General features: G+C 40.6%; 1 protein-coding gene across 2 annotated transcripts; it reads right to left on the bottom strand.

Annotated features, from left to right (window-relative positions):
- Positions 1 to 6,837: 6,837 nt before the first annotated feature.
- Positions 6,838 to 17,423, bottom strand: matk (megakaryocyte-associated tyrosine kinase). 2 transcript variants are annotated; one of them, XM_047586726.1, is made up of 13 exons: positions 17,122 to 17,423; positions 16,874 to 16,913; positions 15,972 to 16,085; positions 15,777 to 15,892; positions 15,231 to 15,450; positions 13,704 to 13,797; positions 13,457 to 13,522; positions 13,234 to 13,333; positions 12,964 to 13,048; positions 12,432 to 12,505; positions 12,114 to 12,309; positions 10,236 to 10,322; positions 6,838 to 8,521 (listed from the first exon to the last, which is right to left on the bottom strand). In XM_047586726.1, exons 1-13 carry the CDS (start codon positions 17,244 to 17,246, stop codon positions 8,300 to 8,302), a joined length of 1,539 nt encoding a protein of 512 aa, XP_047442682.1. In that variant the 5' UTR covers positions 17,247 to 17,423; the 3' UTR covers positions 6,838 to 8,299. The 2 variants fall into 2 exon arrangements, with proteins under 2 accessions (XP_047442682.1, XP_047442683.1); XM_047586727.1 differs by lacking the exon at positions 16,874 to 16,913 and having other exon boundaries at positions 17,122 to 17,253.
- Between the last annotated feature and the right edge of the window lie 76 nt (positions 17,424 to 17,499).

Below are 17,499 nucleotides of genomic sequence, written 5' to 3'. Positions count from 1 at the left end.
GTGGACAAAGCTGAGGCGGCGTAGGAGGTGAAACGAGGGGATTAGGAGAGGGTAGTTAATTGCAATCCTTCCCCTTTAAGAGTGATTGGCAGCTTTTTTTCTGCCCAAGTAACTGTTTTAAATGTCATTTCCATTTACCCCCACAGGAGAAGACCAGCTAATGAAGCCCAAATGAGACTTTCCTTCATAAATGTATTGTTTTAAAGAGTCGCTGGAAAGTTGTATTAAGCCCACCCAGCCCCCATTATAAGGAACTACACAAAGAAAGAAAACTTTGAAACTTCCAAACTGAAAGTAAGACCTTTATAAGGGAACAATTTTAGAAAAATGTGTTAGATGATATAAAAACACAAGCAAAATAAACATCACTAGGTATGTTTCATTCACAGAAACTGAGAAAAACAACTCCAAGTGAGATACTGGTCCAAACACGCACTCTCCATTTATATTAAGTGAAGGAACCTTGGCTTGGGAGTCATGGAGTCAATGAAAATAATAATAATAAAAAAAATACACAGGAAACACTGAATGAAAACCAGATGAATAAGTAATTAATAAATGAATACCAGATACTGGAGTGTAATGCTTTGAGAGGGACTTTTCATTACAGTTATGGCTGAAGACCCTACATGACCAATACTAACTACTCCACGAAGGGCAGGTTGAAAACTCACTGACTAAAAGAAAAAAGTGTTGTTGTTGTTTTGTTTTTTTACCCATCCGATCCTGGAGGCATTTAAACATGTCACATTGGTCTTAAGACATAACAGCATGCCTGGTCTGACAGATAAAATATCATTAAGATCTCCTGAGGGTTTTGATATTTGACGTTGACTAAAACAAAGTGATAATTGGTATAGTTGGACCAAAGACCTTTTTCACTTAAGACATTTTACTTGCTGCAGCAGTGAAAGCACAAGTGTATTAATGACGGCTGCTTTTCTCTTAGGGTGGGATTTTCCTACTGTGACTCCCAGAAAAAGTGTCTGTTGTCACTGCAGAGATGGTTTGTGTCACTGACAGTTGTTTCTTTAAGTTTCGTAGCGCAAAAATGTCTGTTGGCTGCTTTAAATCACTGGAGGCCACCGTCTTCGAAGCTAACACCGGCTTACCGTCACAGGAATCAGCTGCGACTCTAAAGACGCTAAAGAGATTTGCTGTGACCTCAAACATACAGTGCCACTTAAAAGTTTTTGTGCCCCTCAGAATTTTCTACATTTCTGCATAAAAATGGTGAATGAGCAGATTTGGACAGTCCTGAAAGTAGACAAAGAGAATCAAATTTAATTAGAAATACATTTGTTTGTTCAAGAAAATATATAATTTGGACATATCTGAGTCAAAAAATGAAATGAACCCTTGTTTTCAGTATGTGGTGTGAGCAGCAACAACAGCAACTAAACATTTCCAGGTAAGTGGTGATCAGTCACCTGGAGCAGCCTGGAGGAATTTTAGCCTTTTCAGTAGAGAACCACTTCAGTTCTTAGATGGTGGTGGGTTTCCTCACATGAACTTCAGGTCCTCTCACAACATTTCTATTGGATGAAGGTCAGGACTTTGACTTGGCCGTTCCAAAACATTCATTTGTTCTTTAATCATTATTTTGTAGAACAACTTGTGTTCTTGGACTCTTTGTCTGGGTGAATGACCCAGTTTCTCTTCAGATCCAGGTCACAGGCAGATGTCCTGACATTTTCTTTTGGAATTCGTTGGTTTAATTGAGAATTCATTGGTGCATCAATGATGGTATAAACCACCACCAGCCCATATGTAACAGAAAACGCCCAAACAAGAACATTACCACCCCCATGTTTCACAGACGTGATGAAGTTCTGATGCTGGAATGCAGGGTTGATTAGTCTCCAGACAGGTCTCATCTGTCCACAAAAGCATTTCATAAACAGACTTCTGGCTTGTCCACATGATGTTTAGAGAGTTAATGATTTGCAGACAGGCAGAAATGTTCTTTTTGGAGAGGAGCGGCCTCGCCCTAACCACTCTGCCATGTGTATCGTGATTGTTCAGTGTTCTCCTGATGGTGACTTATCAGACTTTCTTGCTTCTGGAGGGATCTCTGTTAAATCTCCCCCATTTGTTCACAATCTGTCTGACTGTGGATTTGTGGATTCCAAACTTTGTAACGTTACTTTGCTGTGGAGCTTTGAAACCTTTTCCAGTCTGATAATGAACAACTCTTTCTCTGAGGTCCTCAGAAAGCTCCTTTGTCCATCATATACTTCTATAAACACAAGCACACAGAGGTGTTCTTACCTTTGCACGTAACAGGATAACTACGTTATACAGGCTAATTTTCCTGAATAAACAAGTAGCAAAAAAAAAAAAAAAATATTTGTGTTTTATTTTGTTCTTCATTTTTATGCAGAAGAATCTGAGGACACTGTATAAAAAACTGATTTAGTCGTCATTACTTGCACAGGATGGCATGTGAAATAGAGCAAAAAGGCAGTAGATTGAAAAAAACACATTCGGGTATGTGAAACACACAGCACAGTAATGCACAGATATGTTGTTTCTCTGTTGTGATCATATCAATTACAGTATGCTCACAATATGCACACAATGAGGAAATGATCATGTCAGTGTTATATCCAACCAATTCTTGCACAAACATAAACTGCAGTTAGCAACCACAGATCCAAATCACACTGGGTAAACATGGGGCCCTTTCACTTACACAGTACCATAGTTATGAAAGCAAACATTTAGCAAAAGATGGATAACAGTATTATTGTCACTGTCTTAGGAAAGGCTTGTTCAAGCAAATTATCAAATAAAAAAGTAGCTCTCTGTTGAGGGTAACCGGTTGACGTATCGGCTGTAGATTTTTTTTTCTCAGACTCAGATTGATCTTAAATCAAAATGACTATTTAGCCTGATCATCAGTCAAGCTGGGAATCGAATGATAAAAATTCCCCCCACACTCATCTACAAGCATGCTCTTATGAAAATGGTAACGCAAATGATACAGGAAACAAAATGTAGAATAAATGTTTAAATTGCTTCTTTTCATGTAGTAAATGATTACTTGCATACCACACCTGAATCGGTGAGTTAACAGTCACGGTAGTGGAGTTGCATCATTGGAAATGTAGGTGGCAGATTTTGAAAAGGAAGAACAATGAGTATAATTATAAAGACTAAATAATCTATGCATTGAAGTATGAAAATAAATCCAAATAGAATATTTTCAGTATAAAATAATAAATGAATAATATAATAATCACCTTTAAACCAGTGTTTTTATTTCAGACTAGATATTATCACTTTCATCATAGGAAATTGTAATGATCATTTATCCCCTCATGATTGTAATACATTTTTTTTTCCTCCTGCAGTTTCTCTGTTATCCTAATTGAGCATAAATTGGTTAAGAAGGAACAGTGTAGTTATCAAGCTGCTTAGTTTTATCAGATGACAATGTAAGTCCCCCTGATCCTATTAGAGCCTATTAGAGGTAAAAGCAGCTAACGTGTAAATGCGTGGGGGAGGAATGGAGGGAGAGGGAGGAAGGAAGGAGTGGATGAAAGGTAAAGAGAAAGAGTGAAGCGGAGTGTGGCTGTTGTGTGATAGGGGCAGGGATTCTGTAAAGATGTCTGTCAGTGTGATACGCGCACACACACAGTCAAGGACAATGACACTGACCCTGGTTTATCGACACACGTAATCATCATGGAGTTGCTTCTTTGCAACTTTAGACTTTAAATGATAAGGCAATATTAAAACATTTACTACACAGACATCAGTTACACCAAAGTGATTCATTATTTCAAAAACCGAGGCTCTCTCCTCCAGCCTGTCTGTCCATCCCAGGAACAGACTTCTGGGTCCAAGTCTTACTTGGCAGTCAGGTGGCTGCCCTCGCTTGCAGGAAGGATCTAATGGCAGGTGACAGACAGGAGACCTCAAGGTCTTCCTTCAGGTCAGAGTGCAGCCTCAGCTCTGTGGAGAACCACACATCCACTGAGCTGAGGGGCAACTGTCTTCTGGAAAGCACTGGAGTCCTCCACTAGCAGCTAAGTTGAATGATGATGGCTGTCTTCAGTGTAAACCAGTGTTTCTCAATCAGGTGTGGTGGAGGAGGGAAACATTGAAAACATGCAGGGCGGCATATCATGCAATTGTTGTCCTTGTCAAACTATTTTTGTGAACCTTTTGGGTTTTTTCTCAGCAGACACTCCTCATCTCAGGTTTCACAGGTTACCTGAAACCTGACCCAGAAGCCTCCAACCACTTCCCTGCGCCCTGCAAAGATTGCCAGTGGAGGAGGACAGTTCTTTTCTGCCCTTCCTGAATAATTGTAGGAAAGAAGATGACCAGTGACTGCAGCCTAAGAGTTTTGCCCCACTGCTTCACACTGCTCTCATCAGACGACTGGTAAGACTCCATTACATTACATTAAACCATTTATTTATTTTTCTTACAAAAAATAGGTGGTGTATATACTTTTATTTTGTTAATAATGTCATATAAGATATACAATTAATGTCATATAGTAGAAAATACAGCACAATACACGATGTGTCGGCCACCTTGTCACAGAAGCACCTCTACTGTCAGAATTAGGGCAAGAGACAGACAGCTGCTTTTAGTCTCATTTTCACAATTGAATTACACCTGCCCCCCAGGAAGGTAAGCTTTCACACTCCACACAGTGGCAGCATGTTTATACTCATCCTGATTTATCGTGTTAACCGATATAATGTTTCTAACTTGCACTTGCAGTAGGGGGCAGAAATCAAGATAAAATCAGAAAATCTAATTTGCTGCACAGAAGGGCAAAGTAACAAGCACAGCTGCAAAAAATAGTGGTACTGTACTATTACGCTGTGCTGGTGATTACCAACCAACGTCATATAATTATCAGAGGAAACCTTCATTTACCTGAATTAAAGCTCAAAGGTTTAAGTTCGGATTTTTAACTCTGACCACCAGACAACAACTCTTCTTCCTGTAGCACCTGAGGAGGTTTTGTCATGGACACCTTTGGCATGGACACCTTCTACAGATGCATCATTGAGAGTATCCTGGCGGGGAACATTATTACCTGTAATGGCAGCTGTGACACACTCGAAGTGGAGAGGGTGGTAAAATCAGGTCAGAGCTGCTAGCCTTAAAGGACATTTATCGCCAGCGCTACAGGAGGACGGTGCCTCAGATCCTCTCTGACCCCAGGCACCCAAGGTACAGACTGTTCACAATCCTACCACCTGTCAGCCAGCTCCGTAGCACCTAGAGTCACAGCAGTGAGTTCAGAGACGGTGTCTTCAGCTACCACTGAACTGCTGACCTGTCTCACATGATCACACACACTATTCTTTTATTTTAATTTTTTTATTCTATTTCTATTTGCAAGTAGTAAGTATTTGTTATAACTTGGGGGAGTATATTACTGCTTCTGTGAAGTTGAGTTGTCGTACCAAATACCAAGAATTTCTTTACTGGTTGTGATGCTGCATTGTTACTATGCATATGACAATAAAGAATCCCGAATCTTTCCAAACAGGGAAATATGTCGTCTTTGCTTCACTTGAAGTCATTCTTAAATCCGATGCATGGCTCAGGCGTGATAAAATATCAATCATAACAAACACATGCAAATCACACACAGGTCTACACGTTGGATCTTGCTTGGATTATTATTATTATTTCTTAAACAGAGGAAAGCAGCTGTCCAGAGATAAACAGCTACTCAGTTGATACAGTTTCCCAAGAAGAGCATCTTGTGTGTAATGCCTGTATTGATTCAGACAGCTGCGCTGGTACTTTGGTTTTGGCATTAGATGGTATGAACTGACCACAATCTACTTAAACCATACAAGGATAAACCCCTTGACGTCAGGCTATGCCAGTTGCCGCCCGTCTGCAGACTGCCAGGAGTAACAGTTTGACTGTCAGAAAGCCATTACCGCATTTACCCCTCACAGAAAGTTCAGGTGTCGTGCCAGCTCAGAAGACTATAACCACCGTGGTGAGGAGCTAATGATCCCATTATGTTGAACAAATTTGTTCTCATGCATTATGTTGGGTTTAAAGGTTGTATTGCACAGTCTTTGATTTTAAAAGAAAGTTGTCCAGACTGTCTGACAAGTGCATGTATATCTAAGTTTAAACCACAGAGGGTTGTTAAATCAACAGTTTGTTGCTTTTTTTTTTTTTTTTTGCCATCACAATACGGCAAATCTGAACCTGTCTTTCAAAGGTGAAGTCATACACGTTTGAGACCAGACAAAGGGAAAAAATCTGCAGTAGAGGTCAAGCATCACTGGGGGAGAAGAGATCAGATCGAGGACGTCAGCCACTCATCTTTTACAAAAGGTTTACAAACAAAAATAACCAACACAGACAACACTTGTCTGTCCTTTAGGAACAACTGAAAGCAACAGCTGACAGCTCATTAACTGTCATTGCATGCCGCTGCTTCAGCAGATTAGCTGTTTTCTTAGGATACTCAGTGATTCTAATACCTCCAAGGTATTAGAACCACTGAGAAAAACATCTGAGACAGATGGGCATGGTAGCTTTGTCCTGATATCCCTACATTAGTGTGCACACACGATTGAGGAACTGTCTGCTAATGCTCACACAAACCTTCAATGAGTGATGTAAAAACTCATCCTCTTTTTTTTTTTTTTTGGTTCCTTTATAAATCCTTGTGCAGAAAATTGCTGCTCATCCCATTAGAGAGATTCAGAAAAACACAGCAGATTGAACAAATCAAGGCGGACCCTTGCTCTCACTGTATGATAACAAGAGACAGAGGATCAAGCCTCAATTTGTGGTCAGTCTCTAGGGACACCAGCAAATACCAGGCTTATGTAGACTTAAATCAAACAACATCTTTAATTTGGTCTTGTGACATGACAACAATCCAAAAAGAAAAGAGGTGGAAGAGGAGATCTGAAGTGGAAAGGAGGAAAAAAACATTTATTGCATTTCTATCAGAAAGAGGCTTGCATACTTTAAAATGAGTGATGTGTGCTTCAATAAATAGAATATGTGACATAAACGTTGCAGCCTGAAACATTTTTTCCCCTCATGATTAGGACAAAATATGCTGTACCTGCAAAAAAAGCCAAAGAGATCCCAAGAGGACTGGGGATTACACAAAGTCACTGCAATAATCTCAAAATCCCAACAAAGATGGCGGAGGACGTCATAATGAATGCTGCATTTCCCATAGATTTTGTTTTACAAAACAAATTAAATTTGAATGAAAGGAATCAAAGTCAGCACCAAGTATTCTGACTAGTAAAGTATAATACACAAAGTGACAAAAAATATATCACAAAGCCTGTTTTCTATTTCTCCTACTGATAACCTGCACCGACTCTACACATAAGATGGAACATTCATTTTTGATCAATGCCAAATCCCACTTGCTCCTCCCTGACTGACTGAACCCACTTCAAACACACAGTATTTCCACAAGCACCACTGCTCTCTGCAGCCGCTCATACTTGTGCTTTAAAACACTGTCGAAGGAAAAGTCTGGTGATGCTCTGTCATTGGTGTGTTTTTTTGTGTGTGTGTGACAATTAAAGTTCTTGATAATTTTGTAAATATTTACACATCCCAGTGGAATCCACTTCAGTTGTTTGTCTTTCTGTGGGATTTATTAAGAAAAGGAAAAACGTGGCATCTCCAGACTCGTTTCTTGAGATACAAGTTGTTTACTCCTCTTCTTGTTGCCTCTGGGCTAGCACTACATGCATAGCATCAGCAGAAGTCAAAGTTAATGGCTGTAGATGGTCCGTGAGTTTTAATTTCGATTGTCCACTAGTTGTTCTATCTCACACAAAGAGACTCCACACTGGGTGTGATTTGTGCCGTAGCTGTGGTTGTTAACATACTAGTATATGCAACAGTAATAAGAATGGATCTACCTGGTTGTGAAATTCAATTTTAATACCATATAGTTATAAAAAAAAATTCATCCTGAGAGGAAGACAAATGCCTGCATAAAACTCAGTCTGATCTGTCCAGCAGAGATATTTCAGTTCATAATGTCTGTAGAGGCAATTTGATTGAATGGCCCAATGATCTGACATGAAAAATGACGATGCTTCATATGATTTGTAAAAAACAAACAAACAAACAAAAAAAAAAACAGGAAAATCAAAACTGCGTTAATCATGGCATTTAAACTTCTTGTCACTTGCATGAAGGACAGAAAGAAAACAAGTCCACTTGTGTATGAGTGTATGAGAGGACCTGCAGGGAGAGTCTGTGTCTCTAAAGCTTGTGCTTTGCTTCCAGTACTGTAAGTCAAAAACCGAGATCAGCATCCAGATCCAGATCTGATCCCATCCTGGCTCTCTGAAGCAGAGTCTAGTTTACCCATCTCTCGTTCAAGTTTCTCCCTCAGCTTGGGGAATCCGGGTCTTTTGCGGGGTTCGTGCTCCCAGCAAAGTCTCATTATGGAGTAAACAGCAGGGGGACAGTCCTCTGGAGCCTCCATGCGATAGCCTTCCTCCACCTTCTCCTTCACCTCACTTAGAGTCTATAGCAACAGGAGAAACAAGTCTGGATTGGTTCTGAGTGCAAACTGATCATCTGAGCAAAATAACAAGTGGAATTATCCCATGGAATCACTGTTCATTACGACTGATGTGATTTATCTTGTTCACTTACTGAGCATCATTAAGAAGAAAAAACGGCTTAAAACTCTAACAATGTATTGTCTCTTACATCAGTCAAAAGCATCTATATTTTTAACTTGCGTAGGATTTTTACTTGTAAGGAACTATTTTTAACTTGATGAAATATTTTTTTGCAGCCGGAATTCCTCTTCCTTTGTAAGTAAAAAAAGTATTTGTGTTGTATTTTTGTTGCATAAACCACACTGATGCTGGTTACACACATATTTCCATCACATCAGAAGTCATGAGTTTCTGGGGACCTTCTAACCACCACCACTTCCTCTCTAACTCGACTCTAACTAATATGCACCTTGACCTAAACCTGAAACCACCCTTACCCTGACTGCTTTCCAAGCCTCAAAACGGAAATTTAATGAACAGCTCTTTGTTTACAATGTGAAACAATTTTGCGTCCTCACAAAATAGTAAACACACACACGCAGACACACACACTCCCTCTTTGTACTTTGTTGCCACTTTGCTCCCTCTGCCAACAGATAAAATTAACAGGTGCAGAGTTTAATTGATGAGAAAATAAACTTGACCCAGATTAATCAAGCGCCGTATATGTTAAACAGGCTGTAATTTAGTAATCATCTGTATTTAAAAGGACACCACCTGAAGTACGAGTCCTTGAGGTTGCGTGGCGGTAACTGTCCCTTCATTTAATGCTGCCTGATCCTGCTGATCCTTCACTAAACTGCTGGCCAAAATACAAATCACCTCGGTGGTCAGGGAGCACGGATAACCTAAGAGGGGCTAGTCTGACTAATACATCTGTATTTAAGCAGTTTGCTCCCCTCGAGGGTCGCTGCGTAGCAGTCAACATGCTCTCGACTTGTGCCTATTTTGCCATGTAACTTTCTTTTTCCACAACACGTTCAGAAAGTAAATTAGCTAATCCTGCCAGCCTGTTATCCTATCTCAATGTATAGCAACAGTAGAGAGGTTATGGTAAGCTTCTGGTCTGAATTAAACCTCCTTCTTCAGTGACGCACAGGGAGCTAAGAGACCTGAAGTGGCTTCCTGCTCAGACACTGTAAGCCCATCCAGTGATGACGCTCTAACAACAAAACTGACCCTTAGTTCTAGCAGCTTAGAGAAGTGGATCCTGACATAACGTGCTAACATAGTTACATAACAACTCGGAAACTCTTTTCGAGATTCGTTTGAGACTGTTCGAACTGGACAGGAAGCTGGAACACTTTTGCACTGGGGCACTTCTGCAGTGCCCTCAAAAAATGCCACATTGGCTGAGAATTAAATGAGAAGATGATGTCTGATAAAAGTTACCAGCCTGGGATAGAAATAGTCCTAGTAAAACCACACTTTCTCATTTTCACACCTTTCACTATAGATACATGAACTATTAATAGGTTGACTGGGTAGAACATTTTGTCATTTCAGAGTGTTTCCTGGTGTTTCCATTCTTATGTCACGCTAAGCTACCTGACTGCAAGCCACAGCATCATGTTTGTGATACAGAAATGAAGTGAAATCAGTCTTCTCATTTAACTCCTGGTAAGAACAATAGAGAGTGTCTTTTTTCAAACCACATGTACTTGTGCTACATACCATCTTGGGGTAAGGCTGACGACCATAAGAGAAGATCTCCCACAGAAGAACACCGTAACTCCAAACGTCTGACTTTGTGGAGAATTTCTGTATGATGGGAACAAACATCATACTGAATGTACACTGTATATACATGTACACTACAGGTCAAAAGTTTTAGGACACCCTAATTTTTCCAGTTATTTATTGCAATTCAAGTCATGCAAGCCCAATGAATAGCTTGAGATGGTACAAAGGTAAGTACTGAACAGCCAGAGGTTTAAAAAAAAAAGGTTTGGTTACCCAAAACTGAAAAATTATGTATATTTCAGAAATATACAAAAAGGCATTTTTCAGGGAACATGAAGTGGGTTAACAATGTAAAGCTGATCTGCAGCATGAAGGTTGAATCAGCCTTGAAAGCTGGTGCTACTAATTCCTACAGGTGTTCCAACCTTTCTTGATTACTTACAACCCCCTCTGTCTGCATTAAAGCAGTGTAGGAACACACTGTGGTACCAGACCCTCATGAGCATCAGGTGAACAGTATTGTACTGCAGAAAGTAGTGTGTTGCTACAAAAATGGTGAGAGGCAAAAGGCAATTAAAAATGGAAGAGAGACAGACCATCATAACACTTAAAAATGTAGGTCTTTTCTACAGGGAAATTGCAAAGAAAGTCAAGGTTTCAGTGAGTACAGTTTTCTCACCATCAAAAGGCTCTCAGAAACTGGGGGAGACTCTGACAGGAAGCGGTCTGGCAGACCCAAAGCCACAACTGAATCAGAGGACAAGTTTCTGAATGTTAACAGCTCGCTTCAAGCACAGCTTAATAGTAGTCGTAGTAAGCAAGTCTCAGTTTCAACTATGAAGAGAAAACTTGGAGCTGCAGGTTTGACAGGACGAGTTGCAGAGAGAAAGCCATTGCTAAGATGTCAGAATAAGACAAAGAGTGTGTGACATCAACTGTCAAACATGGAGGAGGAAGTGTGATGGTCTGGGGCTGTTTTGCTGGATCCAGGGTCAGTGACTTGTACAGAGTGAGCGGCACCCTGAACCAAAAAGGCTTCCAGCACCATGCAGTACCCTCTGGTATGCACCTAGGTGGTCAGAGGTTCATCTTACAGCAAGATAATGACCAAAACACAAGTCCAAGCTACACCAAAACTACCTCAGGAAAAAAGAACAGGATGGTAAGCTTGAAAACATGGAGTGGCCAGCACAGTCTCCAGACTTAAACCCCATCAAGCTGGTTTGGGAAGAACTGGACAGAAGAGTGAAAGCCAAGCAACCTACAAGTGCCACACATTTATGGGAACTTCTGCAACAGACTTTGGAAGAACTTTCTGAAGAATATTTGATTTCTATTGTAGAAAGAATGCCACGAGTGTGTTCAGCTGTTATATCTGCCGAAGGTGGCTACTTTGATGAGTCAAACGTTTAGAATATATTTTGGTCTATGAATTGATTCCATGATTTCTTTTTCAACTCAAATTCCTTATTTGTTCTATGCTTTCATTTCAGAGTGCAATGACATAAAAAATTGAAAAAAGTGTGGTGTTCTAAAACTTTTGACCGGTAGCGTATGTGAACATAAATTATAACAGGGCATACATTTGTACAGGGTTTAACAGAAATAATTAGTAGGCCGACATGCACATAAATAAAACAATAAAATAATCAAAGACATACAAAAGACAGGTATATTAAGTCATTTGATTTTACAGTGCAAAATATAATTCGTTATAACATAAGCTTTGTCCTAAGTATGAAACACAACCATGGATTTGATAATGACCCCACTTTTATTGTTTGAATGCTACTTTTTAATTAAGTTTAACATCCGTGTAAATCTGTCTTTGTTGGTACAGCTAAAAAAATAGCAGCTACTTGTACTAACCTCTTTCTTCAGAGCTTCAGGTGCGGTCCATTTGATCGGCAGTTTGGCTTTATCAGGCACCTTAGGGTCCACCTTGGTCAGGCCGAAGTCACTGACCTTGGCCACGCTGTCGTCAGAGACCAGGATGTTCCGAGCTGCCAGATCTCTGTGAACCAGCTTCTTGGAGTCCAGATATTCCATCCCTTCACACACATCGCTGCACACAAACATAACACACAGAAACACACCCACGACACACTATTAAGCACGCACAGGGCCATCTAAATTAAGCTAGAATATATTTACCCACAATCTGCGGATGTAGATGTTTGAACTCACAGAGCAAAGCGGAGGAGGTTAGCACATTTTACGACTGAACGCCCTCTCGTCCTGAGAAAGTTAACAAGGTTTCCCTGCAACACACAGACAAACGATGCAAAATGCACAAGGTTTAAAATGTGGCAGCAAGATCTCATGCCGATTTGTTACCAAACATCCAAGTAACCATTTAAGTTGATGAAGCCCTCATCACAAAGCTGGTTTTGTCCTTGGCTGCTAAAAACTTTGCAGCAACAGATTTAATTAGAACTGCTTGCTCCAACTTTCTGCTCTGAACTAAATGCAAAAATACCCAAGGCTTCATTGATTTTGTTCAGTAGAAAGCACATAAACAATACAACCCTCCTACTGACTCATCTCGATGGTTCAAGGTATTTTGGTTACTTCCTGGTTGTGGTTTCTGCTCTCCGCGGTTTTATGTTGTGCATAAACGTTGTTGCTCAGTGGGCTTCACTCTAGCCAGTTTCTTATGTTATGCTACAGTTATAGGTTATTTGATATTATTTGACATGTTATTTTGCGTTAGCTGTACCTTCGTCATGAGCTCAGTAACAATATGAAGCCCTTGGTGAAGGACGACCCCCAACAACCGCACCAGATTTTTATGCTGCAGCTTCCTGAAAAAAGTGGAACACATTAAACTAGGACTAAGGAAACACAGGCACGGCATTTAAACTCATAAGATCACCATCATGAGCGAACCAACTGAACGTGAGCATGATTTGCAGATTACACACAGCTGTCTTAGACATTTGATATAAAAGTTGCACAGTGGGACAAAACATTCAAACTCCGGACTCACGTCATAACTGTGGTCTCCTGCAGGAAGGCCTGAGCTGTTACATCACATTTAATGATCTTCACTGCCACCCTCTGGCCCATGTACTCTCCTTCATAAACGGCTAAGTGTTGAGAATCACAGAGAGTGTTTTCTTTTCTATCAAAATGAATCATTTTTTAAAATCTAAAATGTAGACAAAAAGAGACAATTATCAAGAAAAAAGAAAAGAAAAGGAAAAGCTCACCACCAAACTCCCCCTCTCCAATATTCTCTCCCAGTTTGAGCTTTTCAATGTCTAGCAGCCATCCACCTGAAAAGGACAGATGCATGAGAGTTTTGCACCTTTCGTGGGCGTTCATTATTGTTGCAAAGACAAAAACTTCTAAAAATAACTACGAGTGACTCATCTTTACAAAGAGGCCCCTTCACAGTCTTACCACAGGAAAATACTGCTGTAAAAAACAGTTATCTTAAGATGCACACAAGCTTACTTTTTGACAGCTCCAACTCAGCTGACTTGGTTCCTTGTTTCTGTTTGGGTTTCAGAAGAGTTGTAGCAATGGACCCTTTGTTCTTTGAGTAGAACTGCAAAAATTAAAAACATTCAGCTATTTATAGAAGGTGATTTTCTTTGTTTGCTTGTAATTTGTTGTTGAATTCTTGAACCACTAAATGGCATATTATTGGTAAATGGTATATCTGTAGCTCTAGAATGACAGACTAAAAGAGTGGCAAGTGGCACTGAGATGATTCAGCTTATACATTCAGCTGTCCGTCACCTCCGTTTGTTTCCTTGGAGGAGTAAGTCAGCCGGTCTGTCTCAGGCCTGAAGCCTTCTGTAGCTCCCTGATAAGAGGCTGTTGAGAGTCATACCGTCTCTTATGAGTCTCTATCTCCGAACTTCACTTTAGCAAAGCTTTCAGTGTGACCTGCAAGTCACGAGCTCCAATATTTCAGTGTCATTTCAACCCATAAACTCTGGATACAAAGACACTAAATATAACTATATACTGTATGTCTTCTGCTGTCAATTATACCGAGGGATTTTCACAGTTTGGCAATAACAACAGTAGATATTAGAGTGTCGAGGACAGTAAAAAAGCAAACATGACCATTGTCAGTGGTTATGGCTCCAATTAAATATCCTACCAGTCCCCCACAGTATTTTTGGTTCACGCATTCAAGTCATGATGAATTTCAGAAGCCATCAATTTAACTTTCATGCTCTCCTGTGGTCAAATTTTTAATTTGGAAACTGCTGTGCAGTAGCAACAAATGCACATGCAGCAAGGCCACCTAAGGTGAAGACGTTAAAAAAATGAGCAGACTCTATACTCTATTAGCATCAGTGTTAGATTATGTCACCAAGTGGTGACATAATCAAACATTTCACAACTTTGAATTTTGTTCGGACAGAAATCATTATCTCGCGAGCCTTCAGAAGAATCACTTCCTGTTCCCAGGTTGTAAAACACAGGGTTTGCCAAACAGAATAAGTTAAATCAAATTATGACCTACTGAGACAATTATTTCTAGGGATGTCCGATATTAGCCTATTTTTGTAGTATCTGTTCATATCGTTATCGTTTTTTTCACCAATAATGAAAACAGATACATAATGCCCGGGTGGTGCTGCTGTGTGCTCCTGCTGCTGCTGCTTGTAGGGTCATGAGACATTTACCGACACACGATTGACGACCTTATCACACCTGGAGCCAAAACAACAACAGGTTGGTAGCTAGTGTGGTTAACAGGTTGGTTGCTACCTAAAATTAGGATGGGCGTAAAAAAAAAAAATAACGCCTGCATATATTGGTATACCATATCGGTTGATATCGGAATCGGAAATTAAAAATTATCGGCAAAAAGTCAATATCGGACATCCCTAATTATTTCTCTTAGGATGTAGTCAAAGTTGTGCCAGAAATCGATGATGTAAGTTCAAGGGGAAGAAAGAGTTGTGTCAATGGCAGCTGAATTTTGTCCTCTAACACCCCAGCCTGCTCCTTTTCTCTTACCTCTATCATGTCGATAAGGTTGTAGAAATACTCGTTGTTGTCGATGGTCAGTTTGTGGTCCTGATAAATCACCCGGTAGTGTATGACCTCTCCGGAGACACTGACGCACAAGACGTAGTCACCAGGATGCCGGATGCTCTCCCGCACCAGGAACAGACCGTCTTCAGCTGGCTGTAGCTTAGACACAGCCTCTGGACCAGAGATCTTTCCATGAAACCAGCTAATGGATGACAAGGGTGGGATATAAATGTAATCTTCTGTGAGATATAAATATAATCTTTTGTAAATACTGGAAATCAAACTCAATCATACGCATGTTGTAATTTGAGTCTGAGATATTCTAATAGTTTAATAGGGATGAACTAAACAAACATTCGTTTCCAAAAAGGAAGTTGAGGTGATTATTCCAGAGGCAGTGTTGGGCTGCACAACCAGCATGTGGTCACAAGATGTTTTTCAAAAACAGTGGCCAAAGTTAGACACAAGTGTGGGCTGCCACAGTCACATGGTGTGTGAAAACACGGTGACACCCACAAGGGGACTTACGGCATGAGGCTGAGGCCCGGGTCAACTCGGAGAGCTTCTCTTTCACGGACATTGATGGAGTTGATGAGTCCCTCCTCTCCTGTGGAGTTGTGTCTGGCCATGTAATATCCCTTCCTCTGAAAAAGAGGAACTGACTGTAAACAAACACCACACAGCTCCAGAGCCCATGGAAAGTGTGATGATTAGAGATGGTACCGTGCTTGTGTCAACAATAGTGAGGATGTCTCCTTTCTGATACACCAGCTCTCCAGGTTTGGCTTTCCTGTGGGCTCCTTTGGCTACACACTGCGTCCCAGCAGCCCAACCCATCTGAAGAGGCAGAGGAAGAAACATAAACCATGAAGCGTCCCTGTCTGAATTCACAGAGGCAGCGAGATGTGATGATGATCACCTTTTATTTGCATAATGTCAGTGGAGCAGTTTAACCTTCGGCCCAGACACAGATAGAAAAGTAAAAAAGGAAACAGCGTTACAGCTATCATATGAGTCGAATTCATGCTCTTCTTTGTCACATATAGCATATAGTCAACTAATTATTTTTTAGGTTAGTATAAGTAGCACAAATAAACTAAAACAAAACAAGCAGACGTCTGGAGATGGGGATAAAAACGGCATTTCAATGTTTACTGAAAGTTTATACACAGAGTACAACATAATTTAAAGACTAAGCGTCTTGACAATAATAATTAGACGCAGTCCTACATGAAATATTATACACGTTTGAAACACAGGTACGGTCCCTTCATAGTTTCAAATTCAAATGAAGAGGGGGATGTGATTTTCATAGCCCTGACAGACCCCGGAGATTAAAGTATTAAAGTATTTATTTATTTATTTTAGTCTTAAGACTCCATCATTGTTTCAAAAATATGTTTACGTCAAGAGATAGAAGCTAAAATCATATATTACAGCTGTATATTATTTTCCTCCTATCATAACTTCAGGTTATCGCTGCTGTTTAATCGCCAACAGGACTATAGTGCGGTCAGAAAGGAATTCTGTCCTACCAATAAAACCGTGAACACAAATCATTCTGGATGTTTATTGATCTCTGTCCGGGGTGAACTACTCTAAACAGCTGCTCGTCTGTACAGTACCTTTGCCATGAGCCGGGCTGGTTCACTCCGTATTGAACACCTGGCAAAGAGGGAAACGAAATGAAGCTGAACCAGCGGACGAAACAAAGCCCTCCATGCATAGATTCATTTCTGTAGTGATAATATACTATAAGCAAAAATAAAGATGCAGAATTGTCCGTGTGCAGTCTGGCACCGGTTAAAAGTTAAAAGCAAAAGACGGACAGCATGCTGATTTTGTTTTCTGGTGGATAGGAATGCCTCGGTACCTGCGGCTCTCTGGACGGATGCGGACAGCCTCCCTGTTGGGAACCGAGATGAGAACAGCAGCACCTCCACAGTGGACGGACCTCTTCAGATTCTCAGGAGGAGCGGTCGTCGAGCTTTCTCTCATCCGTGGACATGTTCAGTCTTCAAAGGAAAAACACAAGTCTGCTGCTTGACTCGCTCGACATCTGCTCCGTCGTACAACCACTTCCTCAAGATCTGGTCAAATTTAGTGACGCTGCCATATGACTCGTCTTTCCGTCATTTCTTACAAAATTCCAATAAAAAGGAGAAGACCGACGTGAACCCCCCCCCCCCCCCCCCACCAATGTAGTGTTGTCGCACCAAGCAGGAAGTCTTCGAGTCTCTCTGTGGGTAAT

This window comes from Mugil cephalus, chromosome 6 (genome assembly GCF_022458985.1).
Source record: "Mugil cephalus isolate CIBA_MC_2020 chromosome 6, CIBA_Mcephalus_1.1, whole genome shotgun sequence".
Classification (NCBI taxonomy): domain Eukaryota; kingdom Metazoa; phylum Chordata; class Actinopteri; order Mugiliformes; family Mugilidae; genus Mugil; species Mugil cephalus.
Note: the sequence above shows the minus strand (reverse complement) of the source record. Positions and strands in the feature narration are given on the sequence as shown.